The following is a 19,139-nucleotide window of genomic DNA, read 5'->3' on the forward strand; positions in this document are numbered from 1 at the left end:
TCCAGTGCACAAAAGAGTCTTTCCACAACAAAAAGGAAAAGTTTGTGAGTATGTATTTAGTATGATCACTAGTAAAAATGAGCTGACACTAGAACTAAACACTAGTCAGTAAACATTGATTTGGTCATTTGCAGGTCTAGAGGTCAGTATTACAACTAAATCTAGTTCAGTTCTATTGTAAATGATGTTTTTTGACCTGCAAATCACCAAATCAATCACTACGTTTTATTCAACAGGACTGTATTTATATCCTTAGTGTATTCACCTTTTCCCCAGAGAAAGAGCCCTAAATGGGAGAGCATGTGACACCGACACACATGAGAATGCACAAAGAGACAAAGAGAAAAACCAGCATGAGTCCAGCATTAGTCGCTTATTAGTAGCTCATCACACCGAGAAGACTTTTAGATCTTTAAGGTCAGGTATTTTAAAATGATACTTAAATTCCCAGCATCTTACCCAGTTCTTCTTGTTCTTCTTCTTGTTTTTTGCATCGCTGTCCAAGTTGGAGCCCACGCTGGAGTGGCTGGTGGCGCTGGCGACGCTGCTGACGCTGTCCGAGGAGTGCTGCCTCCTGATGCGCAGGTCAGGCTGCTGCTGCTGCTGCTGCTGCTGGGGTGAGCCGCCGTTACTGCCCACTGAGGAGACACAGGGGTAGGAAATGTGTGAGTTAGTCAAATATAAGGAAATGAAATATGTATTTTATTAACTTCCAGTGTTGTCCCCTTCTGATGCAGATGATGGTAGAGGTTTTCTTTAGACTTTATCCCTCCTTACAGGGGAACATATAAACACCATCTGAATTTCACAACTACAACAAGTTATTGATGAATGAAGAACCTTGACACATTCAAATGTCTAATTAGCAATAAAATATTGTTATTGCTTTAGGTTCAGAGTGAATGTGGAATATTCTTTATAAAATGTTTCCTATAATGGTTTTTCTCAAGTGCACAAGGATATTTTGAGTAGACTCTGAAGAGCAATATATTATCCATCAATATAGCTATATATTAAAGAAACACAAAATATGAAGTTTCAAATAAGGTCTCTTTTTTGCTCAGTGTCCCTGTACCTGTCCTGTCCCCTTTGTGCGTGAGTTCAGGTGTGTTGATGACTCCGTTGATGGCGGCCTGAGCCACAGCGTTCTGTTTCTTCAGCAACTCGATGGTCTTCCTCAACTCGTTCAGCTCAGAGTCCTGCACAGAGGATGAAGAAAGAGGATGAAACCAACATATCAGTGACTTTAAATGTGTGAAGGACAGTTATAAAAGAACAGGAACTGATTTTACCTTCTGCTCTGCTGTTAAAGTGAGACTCTTCAGTCTGATGGTCATGTTCCCCAGACTCTGTTCAAACGCTGCCACCAGGTGAGCCTGCAGGGGAAACAAAAAAGGTGACAAAATTTAAACCAGGTTAATGTTTGACATTCATGAATAGCTCATGTGTACATAACATTTAATGTTTATTAAGTCAGATTGACATCTCGAATATAGGGACAACAATACATTCTTTATAGGAAAACCCAATCTTTCATCACAAAACCTAATCAGATCAGGCACACTTCAGCTAAATATCATATGCCACTTTCTCCAAATTTTGGCTAACAAACACGGGACACTTCCGACGAAATACAAAATATGTAAAAGGATTCGACTACAGCAGTCTTGATCTGATGTTTGGGAAGAAGACTTCTCCACTGAGCTGCGATAACCAGCAGAGACTTTGAGTTCAGAAAAGCATCAGGAAAAATGTTAGAGCTTTCAACAAAAAAGCCTTGGGGCTAAAACCCAAATATGACATCAGATGAAACTAAATGAAAAGACAACCATTTCCAAATAATCATGCATAAATAATAATCCCCTGTGATTAATGATTATCCCCCTGTGGGACAGCTTTGGACAGGTTCCCACACTACAAACCCTAACATCATCCTAACCCAAAACAGTCCTCAGAGAGAGACCTATTCATTCACGCTGATGATCACATGAAGTCATCTTTGGGTAAACCATTATTCATTACAGTTTATTTTTCTGCCGTAACTTGATTTGACACATTTCTGGCTCGGATAATGTGCAGGAAGTGTTAGGATGAATTGACTTCCTGACAAAAAGTGATACAAAAAGTGGAAAGACTTTGTGGTGTTGAGCACAAACAAGCTAAACAAGCAGCTTGTACAAATATGTACACGATTAATAATTACTCTAATACTAATAATATATTATTTTGCATGCGACTCTGCTGATTTAGCTGGGTAAAAACGCCCATGGTGAATGAGTTCATCCATTAGTATATTGTCATAGGCTTTAGACGAATATGAATGACGTGCTGCAGCCTGCAGAGTGTGTGTGTGAGCGTTGACTGATGTGTGTTTAAAGACGAGACTTCTTGCTGCAGAGGATGCTCTGACATTCAGAGCATCGGGGGCTTAGAGGCGTGTTCAGATCATTCATCATGTGTCTGAGGCCCGTGTGTAATCAAATATTTGTACAGATAAAGCCCCTCCCTCGCACCCTCTCGACCCCCACTGCTAACTCCTCCGTCTGTGTTTTTTTTCAACACCACGCCTTCATGTATCCAGGCGTCGTTAGCTGTAAATCTTCAGTCCGCATCTGCCACTGTCCCTCAGCCGTGTGCTGAGACTTGACTATACTGTAATCTAACATCTTCCCCCCATATCTCTAATCCACCGTTAACTACCAGCGTGCACGCCCTCAGGTAGAGATTACGAGCAGAGCGTGGCGAGACTTGTGCAATGCAGAAGGTAGGGTGGCAGAAAGGATCGTGTCTGGAGACGCTTTAAGAGACTTTCTGATGATTCTGCCAGATGTGGAATTACAGCTTCTGGGAGCAAAGTGCTCGGTGAGAGCTATCTGCAGACTATTTGATGAGGATCACTAAATGTAATCACGTGCTTTTGGGAATTGTTTGGGTGCTTGAGAGAGATAGAGTGTCACCATTCACAGCTTGTTTTTTTTAGCCTGCTTCAAGGCATGGCATATTTTTTATGAAATTATTAAAATAAGTAAATAATATAATTTTCATTTGCAACAGATAAAGTTAAAATGTGTACTTCTAACATTAAGATTTTAACAGATAAAAACAGAGCATCATTTTAGTGATACGTTTTTAAGTTTTGTATTTCACACCACAAGCTTAAAAAAAAGGCAATGTTGTCTTTCAACTTTTATGACAATTGTGATCCACACAACTATTTCAAATGTAATATAAACGTCACTGATAAAGTGAAATAATATAAAATCACATTATGGGGGAGAATTTTACAGCTCTTGTATATTTCGTTTTGAATGAGGATATTCTTGATTAAATTCACTGCACGATTAACAAAGGAAGGAACAGTGTGTGTGTGTGTGCGTGCATGCGCGCGTGCATGCCTGTTCACTTACATTGGCGCTGAGCTGTGTTGTCAGGGCAGAAACCTTTTCCTGGGAGGCGTCCAGCTCCCGACGCAATTTGCGGATCTGAGGACGCAAATAAGCAGGACTTCAAAGAAGCACTGAGACAAAAACACACATACCTGTTCCATAAAAGCATTCAACGCCAAACACATGCATCCAGACACACAATGAAAAAACAGTGGCAACAAATGAGGGAGGCTCCAAGATTGAATCCCTGATATGTTCAGGTTAAGAGATGAGACATAAAGGATGGTGGATGGATGAACGAGCACATACAGGTGTAGGAACAAGAGCCAGTTACAGGGTCAGTCACAATACAGTTACATGTGTAACCAGACACAAATGTGAAGACGCCCCCATGTTCCAACAAGTCCAGTCACTGCACAGAAAATTAAAGAGGAAACATGTGATAGAAGTGAGCTGGGCGGGCTGAAGCTTACCTCCGACTGAGACTTCTCCTCGTTCTGTAAAAACAAACATCAGAAGAAAGAAAATCATTAGAGGAGGAACTGATGGAATTGTGACACGCTTTAATGAAAAGGAAGAGCAGTTGAAGCTGCCGCAGGTCAGACCACACCATGCACATGTCCTGACTCCAGTGTGATTTATTAGCAGCATGGAGACCAGCTGTATAAACCGTGGAGGAGAGTGTCTGGTGTAATGTGTCTGGAAAGCAGAGATATCCTCCTGAAGGCATTTCACTCATATGTGTGTGTGTGTGTGTGTGTGTGTGTGTGTGTGTGTGTGTGTGTGTGTGTGTGTGTGTGTGTGTGTGTGTGTGTGTGTGTGTGAGAGAGAGAAGCCCATTGTATATATATTCTGCACGCAGAACAATAGAAAGAAAATACAGGTAGCCAAATACATAGGGAGTGAGAGCAGGCAAAACAAACGCTCACACGAACACAACACACCCTGCTGCTGAAAACAGTGAAACATACAACACCCACATTTATATATAAACACGCTGCAACGGGCGCTCAAACGCCATCTGGAAATATTTTTAGCTCACGTTGGATGTTGCTTTTAATGTGGCTATTTTAAAATGTCTTACTTTGGTGCCATCCAGTGTTAGTGATCGTCTGTATTACACCAAACACATTGATACAGCTTGTTTGTTTATTAGTAGGAGATTTAAAAAATATGTTTACATTTTTTAAATGATTTCAACCAAACTTGGAGAAATGTGAAGGTCAAGTGTTAAGATTGTGCTGAATATACCTGATTATTCTTAAGGATTTTCTAAATTCTGTATCTGCATCAAAATGAACATACAGTATTAGGCTAATTTATCCCACTATTAGTTCACTAAATGCGTTCTGCAGAAAGCTTTCTTGACATTTTCTCACAATAATTAATAAATCGTTTTTAGCTTAATCCATTATTTGCATTTGTAAGGCTTGTGGAAGGAACGGAACGGAGCCGCTGTGACAGCTGCAGTGAAGCAGCTCCTCTTATAATAAATGATTTTTCCTGTGGTTCCACCTACCAACCGCGTAAACAGGTTTCATCCGCCTGATGTGTCTGTGCAGGCTTTGCTGTGTGTAAAAAAACATGTGTTCTGCCCACATGGCATACTATCGCACCCAAACAGAGCTGTCAATCACCCACACATGACAAGTTGATCCTAGGTACACAAACAGCAGCCTGTCTGTCTTGGAAACGCAGACATAACACAGACATCTCACTCTGATGCAAAAGCCTGAACCGGGACTTTACAAATAAAAAACAATCCAATAAGCTATCAAAATAAATCTCACATGGGAGAGTGAAAGAAAAGAAACAATTTCAGGGTAAAATCAAAGTAAAAAAAAAAATAGTCAGACAATCAGTTTACCTTAGTTTATGGATAAAGTAAAAATGGAATTATATCTTCTAGGAAATGTTATGTTTTCCCTACAGCTGTAACTTACTCCAACAGAGCAAAATAAAGGTATTCTAAAATCGTCCTCCTTCCTACCGTTAGTTGCCAGGGCGTGACGGTGCCCGTCAGGGATAAAGTCGCCATCATCTTTGGGTCCACCCTCTCCCCCCCTTCTTACTTAAAAAATGTGACTCTCCAGCTCAAAGGAGCAGCCAGTCCCGGGGACAGATTCAAAGTCTGAGAGTGTCTCTGCTACACCTGCCCAGGTGAGTAGACCGGCCCACAACAGGGGGAGGAGCTATGCTGTGAACACCAGGCTCTGATTGGCTACTGTGGGCTGTCCCAAGTTTGCCTGCGTAATTACAGCCAGCCCTTTTTCTCACAGGGTGTTTGAGTCAGATATCTGGATGGATTAGAGTGTAAATGTGTAACAGCTTACTTGCCAGCTCAAATACTCAATATTTCATAATTCCATAGGCAAGCACAGAAACTGGTTGTTCTGGACTCTTCATGAACTGTGAGGACATCAGAAGCAATGTGATGTTGCTTTGCTCTCTTAATCAAGGTGGTGCAATCATTTTACAGATCTGTGTTTACTTTTCTTCCTCTAATTTTTGCCTTTTTCAGGGATATTGGAAAATAACAGTTTATGCAGAAGAAGCAGATTGAAGGTTGTTGAGAATTAGGGCATGATATGCAGCAAAGATTTAGCTTGTGGTCAGATGGTATGAGCCCGAAGAAAAAAACCAACGCATTTGAACCCTCTAAATGCGGTATTGAAGGGTTGTGACTTTTCCAGAGCGGGATATTTTAAAGTGAAAAAATAAACTTGGCAGAGCTCACTAAGGGATAAGCAGTATCTAAAATAATACATAAACATTGCTTCTACACATTATCAGTATTGAAGATATAATATGCACAAGGATTCAAAAATAATTCACATAAGTCTGATTAACTTTAAATTGACGAGTGGTGTACTCACTGTAGAGTAAATGGAGGAGGTGCTGGAGACCAGAGACAGGGATGATCCATGAACTATAGAGACAAAAACCACAAGCAAAAGTGGGGATTAAAAAAGTACATCTACACACACAACGGCACCATGATTATCAACAACCCCCTACAAACCACCCACTCCGCTCCGATCCTTCCCAGCCAACACATATCCTCCCAGTGTTAGCACTTCCCGCCTCCTTTGTGAACGTAATGACTGCAGCTCTGCGCTCGTAAAGATAAAAGTCCCACACGTTGCAGTCGGACTGTGGCACAGCTAATGGCAGCCTGAGCATTACTCTGGTAATGACTCATTCACTAATCACACATCAGAGGCCAGGACACAACGCCAGCACTGTTTCCTGCCTGGGAGCAGATCAGAAAAGATCAGCAGCGGCTTGATGTCATCAACCACACCGAGAGCCCGGGCTGATCCCAGCGGATTTATTCATTCATTCACCTCACAGGGGGAGCACACATTAGTTTGCTGAGGACACACTTTTATCTTAACTTTGGTCTAGACAGCAAGGTGTGCTGGGAGCAACATGAAAAAGAGAATATATATTTAGGGTTCCCCGCTGTCTGGTTTGGATTCATCATTGATTGTTTGAGACTTCTGATAGAAAATAAAAGGGAAACTATTCTGATAATGGATTAATGTTTCTATGACATGAGGAAAGCTGCTCATCTGTTATATATGACAGTTAACTGAATGCTATTGGGTTTCAGATTGTTGGTGAAATACTTAAACATGTCAAGAAGTTTTGTCTTAAATATTTAGGAAAATATTATGCAGGTTTTTCCAAGTGACTCACACTTCTTCCTGGATAGTTTGGACAATAGTCATTATTGTATTTTATTGCTAAATGTTCTTCTGGGATCTTGTGAGATTTTATCATCAGACTGGCACCAACACGTTTGACCAATTAGGGTTTTCATCAAACATGCTTTGGTGCTATTTGGAAACTCACGAGTCATTTGTTTGGTTTCTTATTTGTGTAAATGTCCTAGTTTAAGTTTTCTTGCTTTTTTCTGAGAAAAAATTTTGGTTCATTTTCAGAATTCTGCGGTTTGTGCTGTTTGACATTTTATTGTTGCTACATCATTTGCTTGTTGAGTTAGTTTTGAGAATCTGTGCTTTCTTCACAGACTGCAAAAGTGACGCTATTTATTAAAGACAGTAAAAAAGTCAAAATGACAGTTGTACATTGTTGATTTGTGAAAAAAAAAAGATTGAATAGAATACACAGATTTTCAGTTCATCTGTGGTTATGTATATATTATTATTTGTTGCTCAAATTGTTCCACAGTAAGGAAATAGGAGCAGAAAGTTGTTGCTACATTTAAACACCATGAATCTCAGTTTGATCATCTGTCTCTATGGGATAAGATCATCCCCTGTGAATAAGTCTTTATTGTAAAACATGGTATTACAGACTTAAGGGGAAGGTGAGCATATATAAAGGTGAGTGGGAGGGTGTGGGTGGAGGGGATGAAGTGACTGGTCTGACAAAGTGTTGGTGGATGATGTGACTTTTGTCCTGTCAATCTAGCAACGGTTGTGTAACTCTACCCCTTGGAAACACACACATATACACACAAACCGCAGAGCAGCACCCTTTAAACAAAGAGAGAAAGTTGTGTTGTGTGTCATCACGTCTCTCTCAGCTCTCCCTGTGATCCCTGTCATTATCTCCTCTTCTGAAAGGGAGGAGAGTCACGGAGCTGGAAAAAGAGTTAGATATGCTCGTGTGGGGGCGGGGGGCACAGTAATAATACGTCTGTGTGTCTGTGTTATTGTGCATGTACACATTAGGTGTTGCTACCTGTGCTTTTATCTAATAGCTACACAGTATCAGGTGAGGCTCAGGCATGTCTTTTAAAGGCTCACATACATGATTACCCAAAAACACCCAGACTCTAAGCACGTAATGCTTTATTTAAAGGACATACAAACTCAATTGTGTTTCCAACAGTGGGGAATAATTGAGGTTGAATGTTTTTCTTGGTTATAACTCATTATGTTGTTCACAAAGTTCATCTGCAGTATATACAATCATTTTAAATAGTTTCTGGGAGGATTTCCTTTTTTTTTTTTTAACTGAGCTTTCAAGTTGGTCCCTTGATTTACCATGCTCTTAAAAACCATGCAAACAGCTGATTTTACAGAGGCACATTTATAAAACCAGTTTCAGTGTCACATGATTTGCTCTAATATGCAGGTTTTAAAGTGATTCACACTTCTTCCTGGATAGTTTGGACAACAGTCATTATTGTATTTTATTGCAAAATTTTCTTCTGGGATCTTGTGAGATTTTTATCATCAGACTGGCACCAACACGTTTGACCAGTCATGGTTTTCATCAAGCATTCTTTGGTGCTATTTGGAAACTCACGAGTCATTTGTTTTGTTTTTTTATTTGTGTAAATGTCCTAGTTCTAGTTTTTTAATCTTGCTTTTTCCTGACAAACTTTTTTTGTTCATTTTTTCAGATTGCCAGTTTGTGCTTTTTTAAATTTATTAAGTCAGTAAAAAAGTCAAAAGGACAGTTGTACATTATTGCAATGTATTAGTGCTGCTCTTTCCTCAGTGTTCATCCATGTCCACTTAAATCTGCAGGACCCGTAAGTCTGTGATGATGTGTGTCTTCAACTGCTGTTATTTATTAACTACATTTCCCCCAAAAATCTATTGAAAACCTTGAAATAAAGTACACTTTTAGATTGAACTGCTTATCACACAGTTGATTTTTCCAATAAATTCAAGGAAAGTCTTGTGGCTGCATTACTTGGTGTTAGTTGTTTACATTGTGATTTATTATGGGTATTACATTTTATTGAAATACAAGTTCACCAACTGCAGCAGTTTAACATCGTTTAGAGTGAAAGGCTGGATTCTTCTATTAAGAATAATATGTTTCAACACAATAATAGACCTAACTCTCCCCTAGTCACAGTGTGCAACAGTGCATAACAGCTCTGTGTTTCTGTTGGGCTCAGGGTTGAGCAGACTGCAGCAGAGCACCCTCCCCTGAGCGCGAGTCTGCCTGCTGGTGGGAAAACCACAGCAGGGTACTTTTTCCAATAAACAAAACAAAGCTGCAGCAAAGCTGATTATGGATTTCTAAAGGGATTGACTGCTTTTCTTAGAGGAGCGGGTGTAATCCGCCCTAATGTTCTCCAAACAAATGGAATAATTATTGTTTGGCACGGAGATGTGGAATAAAGACGGGGAGGATCCAGAGTCATCGAGACACAGGGGTATGCAGGTATTGGTAAAGGATTACACTGTAATTACATTTACACCAACAACCTGAGGGCCCAGGACTCTCAGTCAGTGAATATTCAATGCACTCGTCTCATATTCATCCATCCTTTGCTTGTCTCCTCTTACCTTCCTCGAAGCCGTCCCTGAAGGAGCCCGATCTGCTCATGGTGCGAGTTTTCTCGTCAAGCGACATGCACGAGTTTCTCAGGCGGTTATCACTGCAAGGGTCAAAGGAGACTTCCTGATTGGTCAGGCTGTTGTTGCGCAGACTGGCGATGTTGATCTGAGCTGCGGAGGTGGGGCTGGAGGCTGTGGGAATGAAATGTGAAATTATATATATGTTTTTGTTTCATAAGGTATTCATTTTACTTATTCATTATTCTATAAAATGTCAGAAAACTGTGAAAAACTGCCAACTTCAAATGCGAATGAAACAGAAAAGAAAAAAAACCCCTCACATTTTAAGAGGCTTAATACTGTTTTAATGTGTTATATCATTAATAAACCAATTTACTGATGATATTCCATTTAAGGATATTCCAAGCCAGAAAAAAACGCCACTTGCTAATTATCTTTATGGCAATGCAGTTTTAATAATGCTCTGAGTTTAAAAGTTGTTTCCTAGCTTTAAATTGTCTCGGCTAGCAGAGAAGAAATGAACTGCGTGTGATTGAAGTAAATACAGAGGACTGCTGAGTTTGGATGGAGTGTGTGTGGCGTACCGAGCTGTCCGAAGTTGAAGCGAGTGCCGGAGGGGGAGGTGAGGCTGGAGCTGGGGGAGAACGGGGAGTTGCTGGCTGATTCCTGCAGACCGCTGGTGGAGTGGGAGCGCAGCCAATCACGGGCCTCCTCTTGGCTTCGCAGCTGCGTGGATGGGCCATACCTACAGGAAGTTAAAGACAAGGTTGAAGTGGAAGCGCAGAGTGGATTTTTGGTGTTTTTACAGGAAAAGATGATTCTGTTTTTTTTTAGACTTTTTGCAATGAGGTGGATTTTTCTCTCAAGCAGCCTGATTAGTAGCCGGGATCTAACATGATGAATCAGACACCGAAACAAGGAATTACAACAGTGTGAAGATTGATTGATTCTCAGTTGAGAGCAACACAAACTGGGGAGAAAAGCAGAAGGGAAGCCAAAGAAAGATTTGACCCCCCCCAAATCACGCCCGCTACAGCACAACACAGTGACAGATCTGTACCACCACAAAGTGACATGCCTCGTCACAGAAGCACAATACAACAACACATGTGCCAAGAGCCAAACAAAAAACGTCAAAAGCATGTTTTTAAAGCATGAGCACAATCCCAGAAGAGTGAATGTAGACGCAGAAAAATACAATCTGAAGACACAAGACAATTCGGTGAACCAGTGTGTGACAGCACAACATTTCCAGCAGGAAGAGAGGTCAGTACCTGAGTCCTTTCTTAGGCAGAGTGTTTCTACCACAGTGTGTCCCGCTGTGGGAGAGAAACACTTCAGAGGAGGAATGCAAAGGAGGCAAGGAAACATGTGGCTGTATCTCTCAAGGACTACCTACAGTAATATTATCTTTTGACTTTTTTCTGATCCACACTAGTACATCCCAGCATATACACTGCAAAAACATCTCAACTGTCTTAAAATAAAGCATACTAAGGAAGATTGATACACTGATATAAAGAGAAATTACTACACAAAATTCTGAATATAAAAAAAAATGTTTTAAAGGCTTAATATTTGTATTTGCTTTCCTAAAATAAGACGTTGCTTCAGATTGAGATTTTTGCAGTGTAAAATCAATAATAAACATCCTATTCTTATGCTATTGGTTAAATGTGCACGTACAAACGCTACCACAAGGTGGCAGCATGTGAACACAGAGCACTAAACAAAAACAGTGAAGCTGCCAGCATCCACACAGACAACCATTACTGTGTCATTAATCCCCATTCATACAGGAGCTAGAGGTCCTAAAAATAACCACAAACTACCACACAGAGCACAAAAAAAACAAAACACAACCAGCTACCACACACAGCGTCTCTGTGCCTCTGTGGGATGCTCTCTGTGTGGCAGCAGGTGGTGGTTTAATAGGAACCTCCACAGCTGCCTCACCAGAAGCCTAACACTGCACACAGGTACATTTACCTGTCCTGCCTCCGAGGGAGCGTGTTTCGGCTGAATAAAGGGCTAGCGGAGGGGGAGGACAGGGGACTGATGGAAGACATGGAGGAAAACGCACAACAGACAGAGAGAAAGAAAGTTTTAGAGAATAAAGTGGATGCAGAAGTTCTTCAGAACAGAAGTCACTTCACCAATGAAGCTAATAAGAACACTCAGAGAGGAGGGTGAAGTCATCGCCTCGAAGCTGAAACTGCTGATGCTATTAAGTTTCCTCTGAAGCATTGCTGTCACATTACACAGGCAACCTGTCAGGATGGAATCTGCTACAATGACCATAATTACTGTGTAATCGTCTGAGGACGCCACAGGATTTTGTTTCTCAGCTCGAGCATGGACAGAACGGCTAACAAGAAGAGACACCTTGCCACGACGGATGCTTTGTGCATCATCTCGACTCTGGATTCTTTAAAAGGGAGTTAATGTCTGAAATGGGCCAGAGTTTAACATTGTCAGCGATTATAGACTTAGATCCTTCAGAGACAGTATTAATGTCATAGTAAAGGTTGTGCATTCAACAAGTACGAAGTAAAATAACTCATCATGTAGACTGACTATTTTCATAACATGACATTTTACATAGAGTCAATTCTTGTACTGGATTATAATTTTTACAGATGCAAGCATCCAGATAGCTCTAAAACAACTATTTTTTGTTTTTTAAATAAGGTGTTATATATGTAAAACTGATCATCTGCTTTATAAACAAATCTATATCTTGCAAAGTCATTGAACACTGACCTCTGAAATGCAATGAATTATGAGAAACACTATTTAACCTTTGAGAAAGAAATAAAGCATTCAATGTTTTACATTTTTCAGTTGAACACAAGCAAGAAAACACCGCCTTGCTCAGTTTAACAAACCGACAGGATTTCCTGTGACAATCTTACTGGGTCTGATAAGCTTATAGTGGCTAATGTTGCTAACAGAGTGTATGTAAGAAATCCTGAAACAACCTCAAATGTGGTTTTTGACAAAAACAAGATGTTACACTGAAGATCAGGTGTTTAAATTTGATGTTGTCTTCTTGAAAAGGAAAACAAGGGAAAAAAAGGAAAATCCCTCCTTTTTGTGTCCTCACCTCTCAGACATGCCGGTCTTGACGCTACCGGTGCGGCCCAGAGCGGACAGTGTGTCCTCCCTGTGGGTCCCGTGGCCGGCGCTGCCCAGGCTCATGTCGATGGACTCGCTGCTGGTGTGCATGCTGCTGACGGAGGGGTATCCCATGCTGCTTGCCCCGCCGTGTCCGCCCAGCGTGCTCTCCCTGCTCTGGGCAGAGGAGCTGCTGAAGGTGGTGCCCCACGTCAGGCTGTTTGAGGGGCCGGTGGAGGAGTACACTGAGCCAGGACTGGAGGCCTGTTGAAAGGCAGAGGGGGTGTTAAAGTTTGCAAAAATCAGTGGGCTTCTTTGTGTTAAATCATATCAAATCAAATCATATCTTCATTTATTTAAGTCATTAATAAAGTCAGGCAAAAGATCGTTTGGATTGGCTTGCTTTCTCTGGCACATTTTAATTTCTTTATTGGATGGCCTATTTACTTCAAGATTAATGACTCCTGAACTGTTGAACCTATACTGTTTGTAAAGATATCCTAGTGCTTAAACAGTTGTGAGTCATTTAATGACAGACATGATCTGATACATTTCTGAGTCATGTGAGAAGGTGACGACCACTTCATGACTGAGCATGCTCATAGTTAGCTGCTCTGCTGCAAAATGTAGCCTTCAGTAAGTCAAGCATGTAGCTACACACATTAGTAGTAGAGGAATTCAGTGGGTTGTGCTATTAGTCAGGTGAATACTAAATAGTTATTGTGTCCCCGCCAAAGCCTAGTCATTAGCTAACAGACACCCAAACACACACATAAGCAACATAGTCAGTCCAATCGTAAAAACACATGTGACTCCAGTGTGACAGTTTGCTAATAATCCGGTGTCTTATAACGCTCTATCCAGCCTGAGGGGAGACGCAGTATCTCTAGGTTCAAAATAATTGACTATGACGAGTTTAAAGAATGAAGTCACGAACAACCTTCAGGAGAAAGATGTGATATATTTACAAACTTTATACCTCCAATAGCTGTTGAGATGTTGCAGTCTGGACAAAGTGGTGGACCACTAGCATGGCTACAAATTACTCAAAAAGCAGCTCTAAAATAAACTCAAAAGAAAGAGGAATAAGGCTTCCCTCTGCTTATGGTTAGTAATGGATGGGGGGCAGTTGGAAAATCTGTATACGGCTGAAAATAGCAGCGTCACTAATGAATAAGTAGCCGCCCCCGTGACTCAGTTTTAAGGATAAACCAGGCTGCTTCAGTTGCTATAAAGGAGCCATATTTCGCTCAAAAGACTTTTAAAACTTGATTTGAAAAAACACGTTTTCCACATTATGTAAACTAAAGCCTTTAAATAAACAAAAGCAGTCACTGGTTGGTTACCAAGGAGAGTCACAGCCAGTAATCCTTCAGAGCTCATGGATGATCTTCTTATTTCTGCTCCCACGGTTTACAGAGTGCGCTGACACACAGAACGGTAAATGTTGACATGTTGTCACTCACCTGCTCGCTGCCCAGCGTCCCCATCCCTATCCCCTGCAGTCTGCCTCCAAACATGGGGCTGCTGGTGTCGCCGTCCACGGCTCCCAGCCCTCCGTCGGGGGACTCCAGCACCGTGCCCACATGGTTCATGGTGGCGTGGGGGTTGGAGATAACGGTTGAGTTCTTCATGTTTTCAGCCGTGGTGACCGGAGATTTGTTGCTGGGCTTCCCACCAAACAATCTGTGGAAAATAAGAGAGCGTTAAAAAACAGGCCAGAGTACTACTGAACAAAAAGAACAGATGATGTCATTTCTTAATATGATTTTCATTACGGGGAATTTAAGCAAATCCAATTATCAATTACTTTAGGAATTTTTATAGAAAGAACAATGCTTTCAGTGACCTTAAAAAATATGTCTTTTAACTAGTGTCTACATCTATATGTTTCACATAGCATTCTGTACATAACAACAACTTTTTAACACTTCATTATTAAACATTGCTTTTAAAGAACATCTGCAGGTTTTGAATTAGCTTGAAGCCTTTTCCTTTGAATACATGTTATTATAAAACTGATGCTGCTGCAAGTAGAAAGGTCATGGGATAATACAAATCATGACGATTTGACCTCCAGGGATTATGAATATTAACAGCACTCAAACAACACATTTATCAAAGATCAAAGAAGCAGGCTGGCTGATTTCCATCCCCAAGGTCCTGAAGCTCACAGGACAAAAACACAGGTTTGGTTCTGTGCAGAGCATGGAAAGGTAGAGTTTGCTCAGACTTTAGTCAAGGCCAACACACACACACACACACACACACACACACACACACACACACACACACACACACACACACACACACACACACACACACACACACACACACACACACACACACACACACACACACACACACACACACACACACACACACACACACACACACACACACACACACACACACACACTCCTGGTTCTCCGCTAATCCTGGGTTAGAGTTAAATGGCAGGCTGCGATGACTGGAGCCGCGGTGGGCGATAATGTCAGCACACAGCCTCTTTGAAAAGTTATCACTCCCTCACATTAATGAGGGCAGAGCGCTGAGGTAAGACTCAGCTCCCATTACCCTGCACCACACCCTCCCCCTGCACCACCAAGGCTGAGGCTTGGCAGCTGATCAGCAAATCTCAAAGCCTTTCACAATGGCCTGATTTTACCTCCCTGAGCCTGTGTGTGTGTGTGTGTGTATGTGTATGTATGTATGTATGTGTGTGTATGTGTGTGTGTGTGTGTGTGTGTGTGTGTGTGTGTGTGCGTGTGTGTGTGTGCGTGTGAAACAAGCCCACACGAGTAATTCTTACTCACCACTGCTTATCATCTATTGTGACTGCATGATTACTTTTTTAAATGGTCTTCTCTTTGTGTGTGTGAGTGTGTGCTGTGTTGGTGCACTCAAGCTGATACAAGAAAAGAGCCCACTCATCATGTCTCATCAGTCGTTTGTCATCATGTCTGCGGGGTCACTTCTGTAACGCTCACCTGCGCAGCGTAGGGGAGGAAACCTGCTGTCTTCCTGTCAGAGGAACCGTCGCTGCTCCTCCACTCTGCATCACGACTCCACTCCTCAGGTTGTCGATCTCCGACACGCCCTTCTCCCGGTCCGTCTGATTGGCCAGCAGGCCTCCTGTGCCGTTGGCTTTTGTCAGGCCCATTGAGTTTTTCCCGTGAGTCGTAACCGACAGCACGGCGGCCTCAATGCTGCTGGTGGAGGAGCGGTTTCCATTGCGTGCGGTGGCTCCCGAGCGGCTGGGTCTCGGCAGGCTGCGGTACTGCAGCGTGGAGCGGGCACTCATGGGGAGGAAACCGTCGTCGTGGTGTCCTAACGCAGACCCGCCATCGTGCCCACCGACCTTCAACCCTCCAGCGAGTGAGCGTGCTCCAGATTTGGGCATCTTCCCAAGGGTAGCCGAGCCACTTGTGATGGTGGCGCCGCTTGCAGTAACAATGGTTACCATCCCGTGGCCCTGCTTCTTGAAGCCGAAGGTGCTGGTAGGGGTGCGCGAGGTGTGAGCATGGGAGTGGGGGTCTGAAATGGTGTGCGTGAGGGCGTTTGACGTGGACGTGCGGCTGGTGGGGATGGATTGTTTCTTTGCCTCGTCGCCGCTGCTGCGCCCTGCGTCTGAGGGCGAGCGGTGAAGGCCGTTAGGACGAGGAGAGAGGCGACCCTTTTCTGATACCTTTACATCATCCGTCTTTGCTGCAGGACAGACAGAACAAGAGATTAGCGGGGCGAGGGTGCTACTGCTACTCGATTGCACACCAACTCTGATTACATTGTATCAAATACGATCAAGAAAAGAGACATAAAGCAGGTTTTTTACTCTATTCCGTAATTTATAGATTTTCTATTATTAGATATTTATGATATGTTCTATTATGGCTCTCTGTGTTACCTGAACTGTGGCTCTTGAGGCCACCCGAGCCTGTGCTACTGTTGCTTTTAGTCCGGGGGGATGTCACCCCCACCTGAGTGCTCATGCCTCTCCTCCAGGAGCCTGTGTGGGACACGGAGGGGGTCTTCCTCCCCGAGCTGCCCTTGTCTGACTCGTCTGAGATGTCGGAGGGGTTCCGGCGGCTCCACTTGGAGCCCGGCTCCATCCTGACCCCGCTGTCTGACCCACCGTCTGGCCTCTTCACCTCGTCTCCTGACCAGGCCGGGTGCACTGTTGTTGAGGCAGAGTGCTTCTCTGCATCTGTCACAGGCTGGGAACACACACACACACACACACCAGATTTATGACTGCTGAAGAAAGCGTCTTTTATGAGACGATGCCAAGTACTTCTGAAAAGCACTTCATTTTATGAACACAGCCATCATGCTGTGTAATCCTGCCAGCATCCACACCGCCGTCACCTGAGCAGTACGGCCGGGCAGATAGTTCTCCTCAGTTTGACAAAAGCTATTTATTTGAATTAAAAACATGGCTTGAGTCTTTTAGAAGAGGTTTGAGGTCATAAACAATACAAGAAAGTGCAAGTCCTTCACATCTTTCAATGGTTTACGGTGTAAGTGAGACGACATTTGACACTTTCTTTCAAAGTCTGAGTTATTTTTAGTGTTTTTTAAGGTGGACCAAATCCTTCAAGGTAACAAGACTAGTGAAGCAACTTGTTTTGTGCCATCTTATTTTAGTTTTACCTTGATCAGAGACATTAACCTGCAAAAACTGTGAGGATTTATTATAGTTGCTTTGAGCTGTTGAGACTCACAGCAGAGATGTCCACGAAGTCTCATCTAATAAATCTGACTTACAATGTCTGATGATTATCCAGAATTCACACTTTCATTTGTTTAGAATCTAAAACATACTGAAGGGTAGTTACTGCTGAACTAGAATTTTATATTAGCCAGTTCCCCATCGCCTTTATTTCCCTAACAGTAAATTAAAGCTGTTTGAGGGACGATGGCTGCTTTTAAGTCTATTCTGCACTTGCCAAGGCAACACAACAGAAATGCAGCGAGCTGCTTCGCTCACAGAATTTAAAACAGACTTAATGAACCTGCACTGTGTCAGGTTGATTTACTCAGAGAAAGGCTCCTTTGTGCACTCCTTTGTTTTTCTTCAGCACCTCAACCTTTGCAGCCATAACGGACACACGTCACGTGATGAGCGGCTCAACATCAGCCGCGACACAGAGTGTGGCGATACACATGAGTCAGCTGACAATATTATCGTCTGAGCGATCACTTTCCTGAAGCATAGCGGCTGTTAATCAGTGTTTAATGACTGGAGGCCAGAGTCAACATCAGCTTTAGCCATGTGAGTCCGCAGCTGTATTCTCGCATTCTTCTCTGAATGCAGAGGAAGGCTGGCTTTAGGCCAAATGGAAAGACACGGTTGCATCAGTTTACCACTGAAAACATCTAGTTTATGTTTCTTCCAGCCAATATCGCAATGTGGTAGGAAATTAGGCTACTGGACTAATGTGGATGTTTCATTTAAAACCTTCGAGAGACCTTATGTGGAATGTATTGCCCTGGAAAACTCACGCTACCCTCAAATTAAACTCATGAGGTCATATTTTCAAACAGGGACCTTGAACATCATGTTTCAGTTTTAAATGGTGGAATCTCTTTTGCACCTTAATGTATTGTTCAGGGGTCCCATAGGCTTCAACAACTCAAAAGCCTTCTTACAGCACAGCTTTCAAACTATATCAAAAGACATCCACAAAGTTGCTAATTAACAGTGGATTTCTCAACGGCAATAAGATATACCATTAATATAGAAGCACAGAACCGATTCTAACCTAGCAAAATAAATGATTTTCTTCCATCTTCATAAGAAACACTACCCTTGATATCTCCAACAGTCATGACAGTTTGCAGACAGGAGAGGTGAACTACTTGCACATTTGTCTGAATCAAATCAATCAAATACGCTTTCCAACCTTTAACTGAATCTATTAAAGACTTTAAACAAAACAACCAAACAAGAGGTAAAAGTCAAAAACGTATATGAAAAGTAATAAACAACTTGTTATTAGAAGCTTTTTCTACACTCTTTTCTGATAAAAAGGGAGAACAAAATGGAAATATTCGAATAGATTTATTTTTCCTCAGATTTATTTCACTTGGAACTGTATCCAAAACAGAATTTGCTAACCCAGCCTGTGGTGCAATCATTGAAAGACAAGTTGTATATTCTTCTTTATTATGGCTGTGTGTGTCAGAGAGTGTGTGTGTAGTCTTACTTGTGTGTTCAGGCCCTTGCGTTTCGCAGCCGGTGTGTTGGCATAGGAGGAGATCGAGGAGCTAGTGTTGATGTCATCTGTGTCGATGTTGTCGCTGATGCCACTGCTCACAGAGCTGCTGTCATCCCAGCTGGACG

At 42.2% G+C, this 19,139-nt stretch overlaps 1 protein-coding gene across 3 annotated transcripts in view; it reads right to left on the minus strand.

Annotated features, from left to right (window-relative positions):
- Positions 1–19,139, minus strand: part of nav2a (neuron navigator 2a) — a 196,293-nt gene that overhangs the window by 8,414 nt on the left and 168,740 nt on the right. Inside the window, exons 12-26 of one of the 3 annotated variants that reach the window (XM_063881447.1) lie at positions 19,003–19,132; positions 16,701–17,010; positions 15,787–16,504; positions 14,263–14,482; positions 12,786–13,060; positions 11,669–11,734; positions 10,954–10,998; positions 10,264–10,424; positions 9,668–9,850; positions 6,263–6,315; positions 3,860–3,883; positions 3,408–3,482; positions 1,293–1,376; positions 1,076–1,199; positions 460–638 (exon numbers count right to left, since the gene is read on the minus strand). In XM_063881447.1, coding sequence (XP_063737517.1) covers positions 460–638; positions 1,076–1,199; positions 1,293–1,376; positions 3,408–3,482; positions 3,860–3,883; positions 6,263–6,315; positions 9,668–9,850; positions 10,264–10,424; positions 10,954–10,998; positions 11,669–11,734; positions 12,786–13,060; positions 14,263–14,482; positions 15,787–16,504; positions 16,701–17,010; positions 19,003–19,132 — 2,647 coding nt within the window. The remainder of the gene's footprint in view (positions 1–459; positions 639–1,075; positions 1,200–1,292; positions 1,377–3,407; positions 3,483–3,859; positions 3,884–6,262; positions 6,316–9,667; positions 9,851–10,263; positions 10,425–10,953; positions 10,999–11,668; positions 11,735–12,785; positions 13,061–14,262; positions 14,483–15,786; positions 16,505–16,700; positions 17,011–19,002; positions 19,133–19,139) is intronic. The other 2 variants (XM_063881445.1, XM_063881446.1) reach the window with 2 other exon arrangements.

Source organism: Eleginops maclovinus, chromosome 4 (assembly GCF_036324505.1).
Source record: "Eleginops maclovinus isolate JMC-PN-2008 ecotype Puerto Natales chromosome 4, JC_Emac_rtc_rv5, whole genome shotgun sequence".
Classification (NCBI taxonomy): Eukaryota; Metazoa; Chordata; class Actinopteri; order Perciformes; family Eleginopidae; genus Eleginops; species Eleginops maclovinus.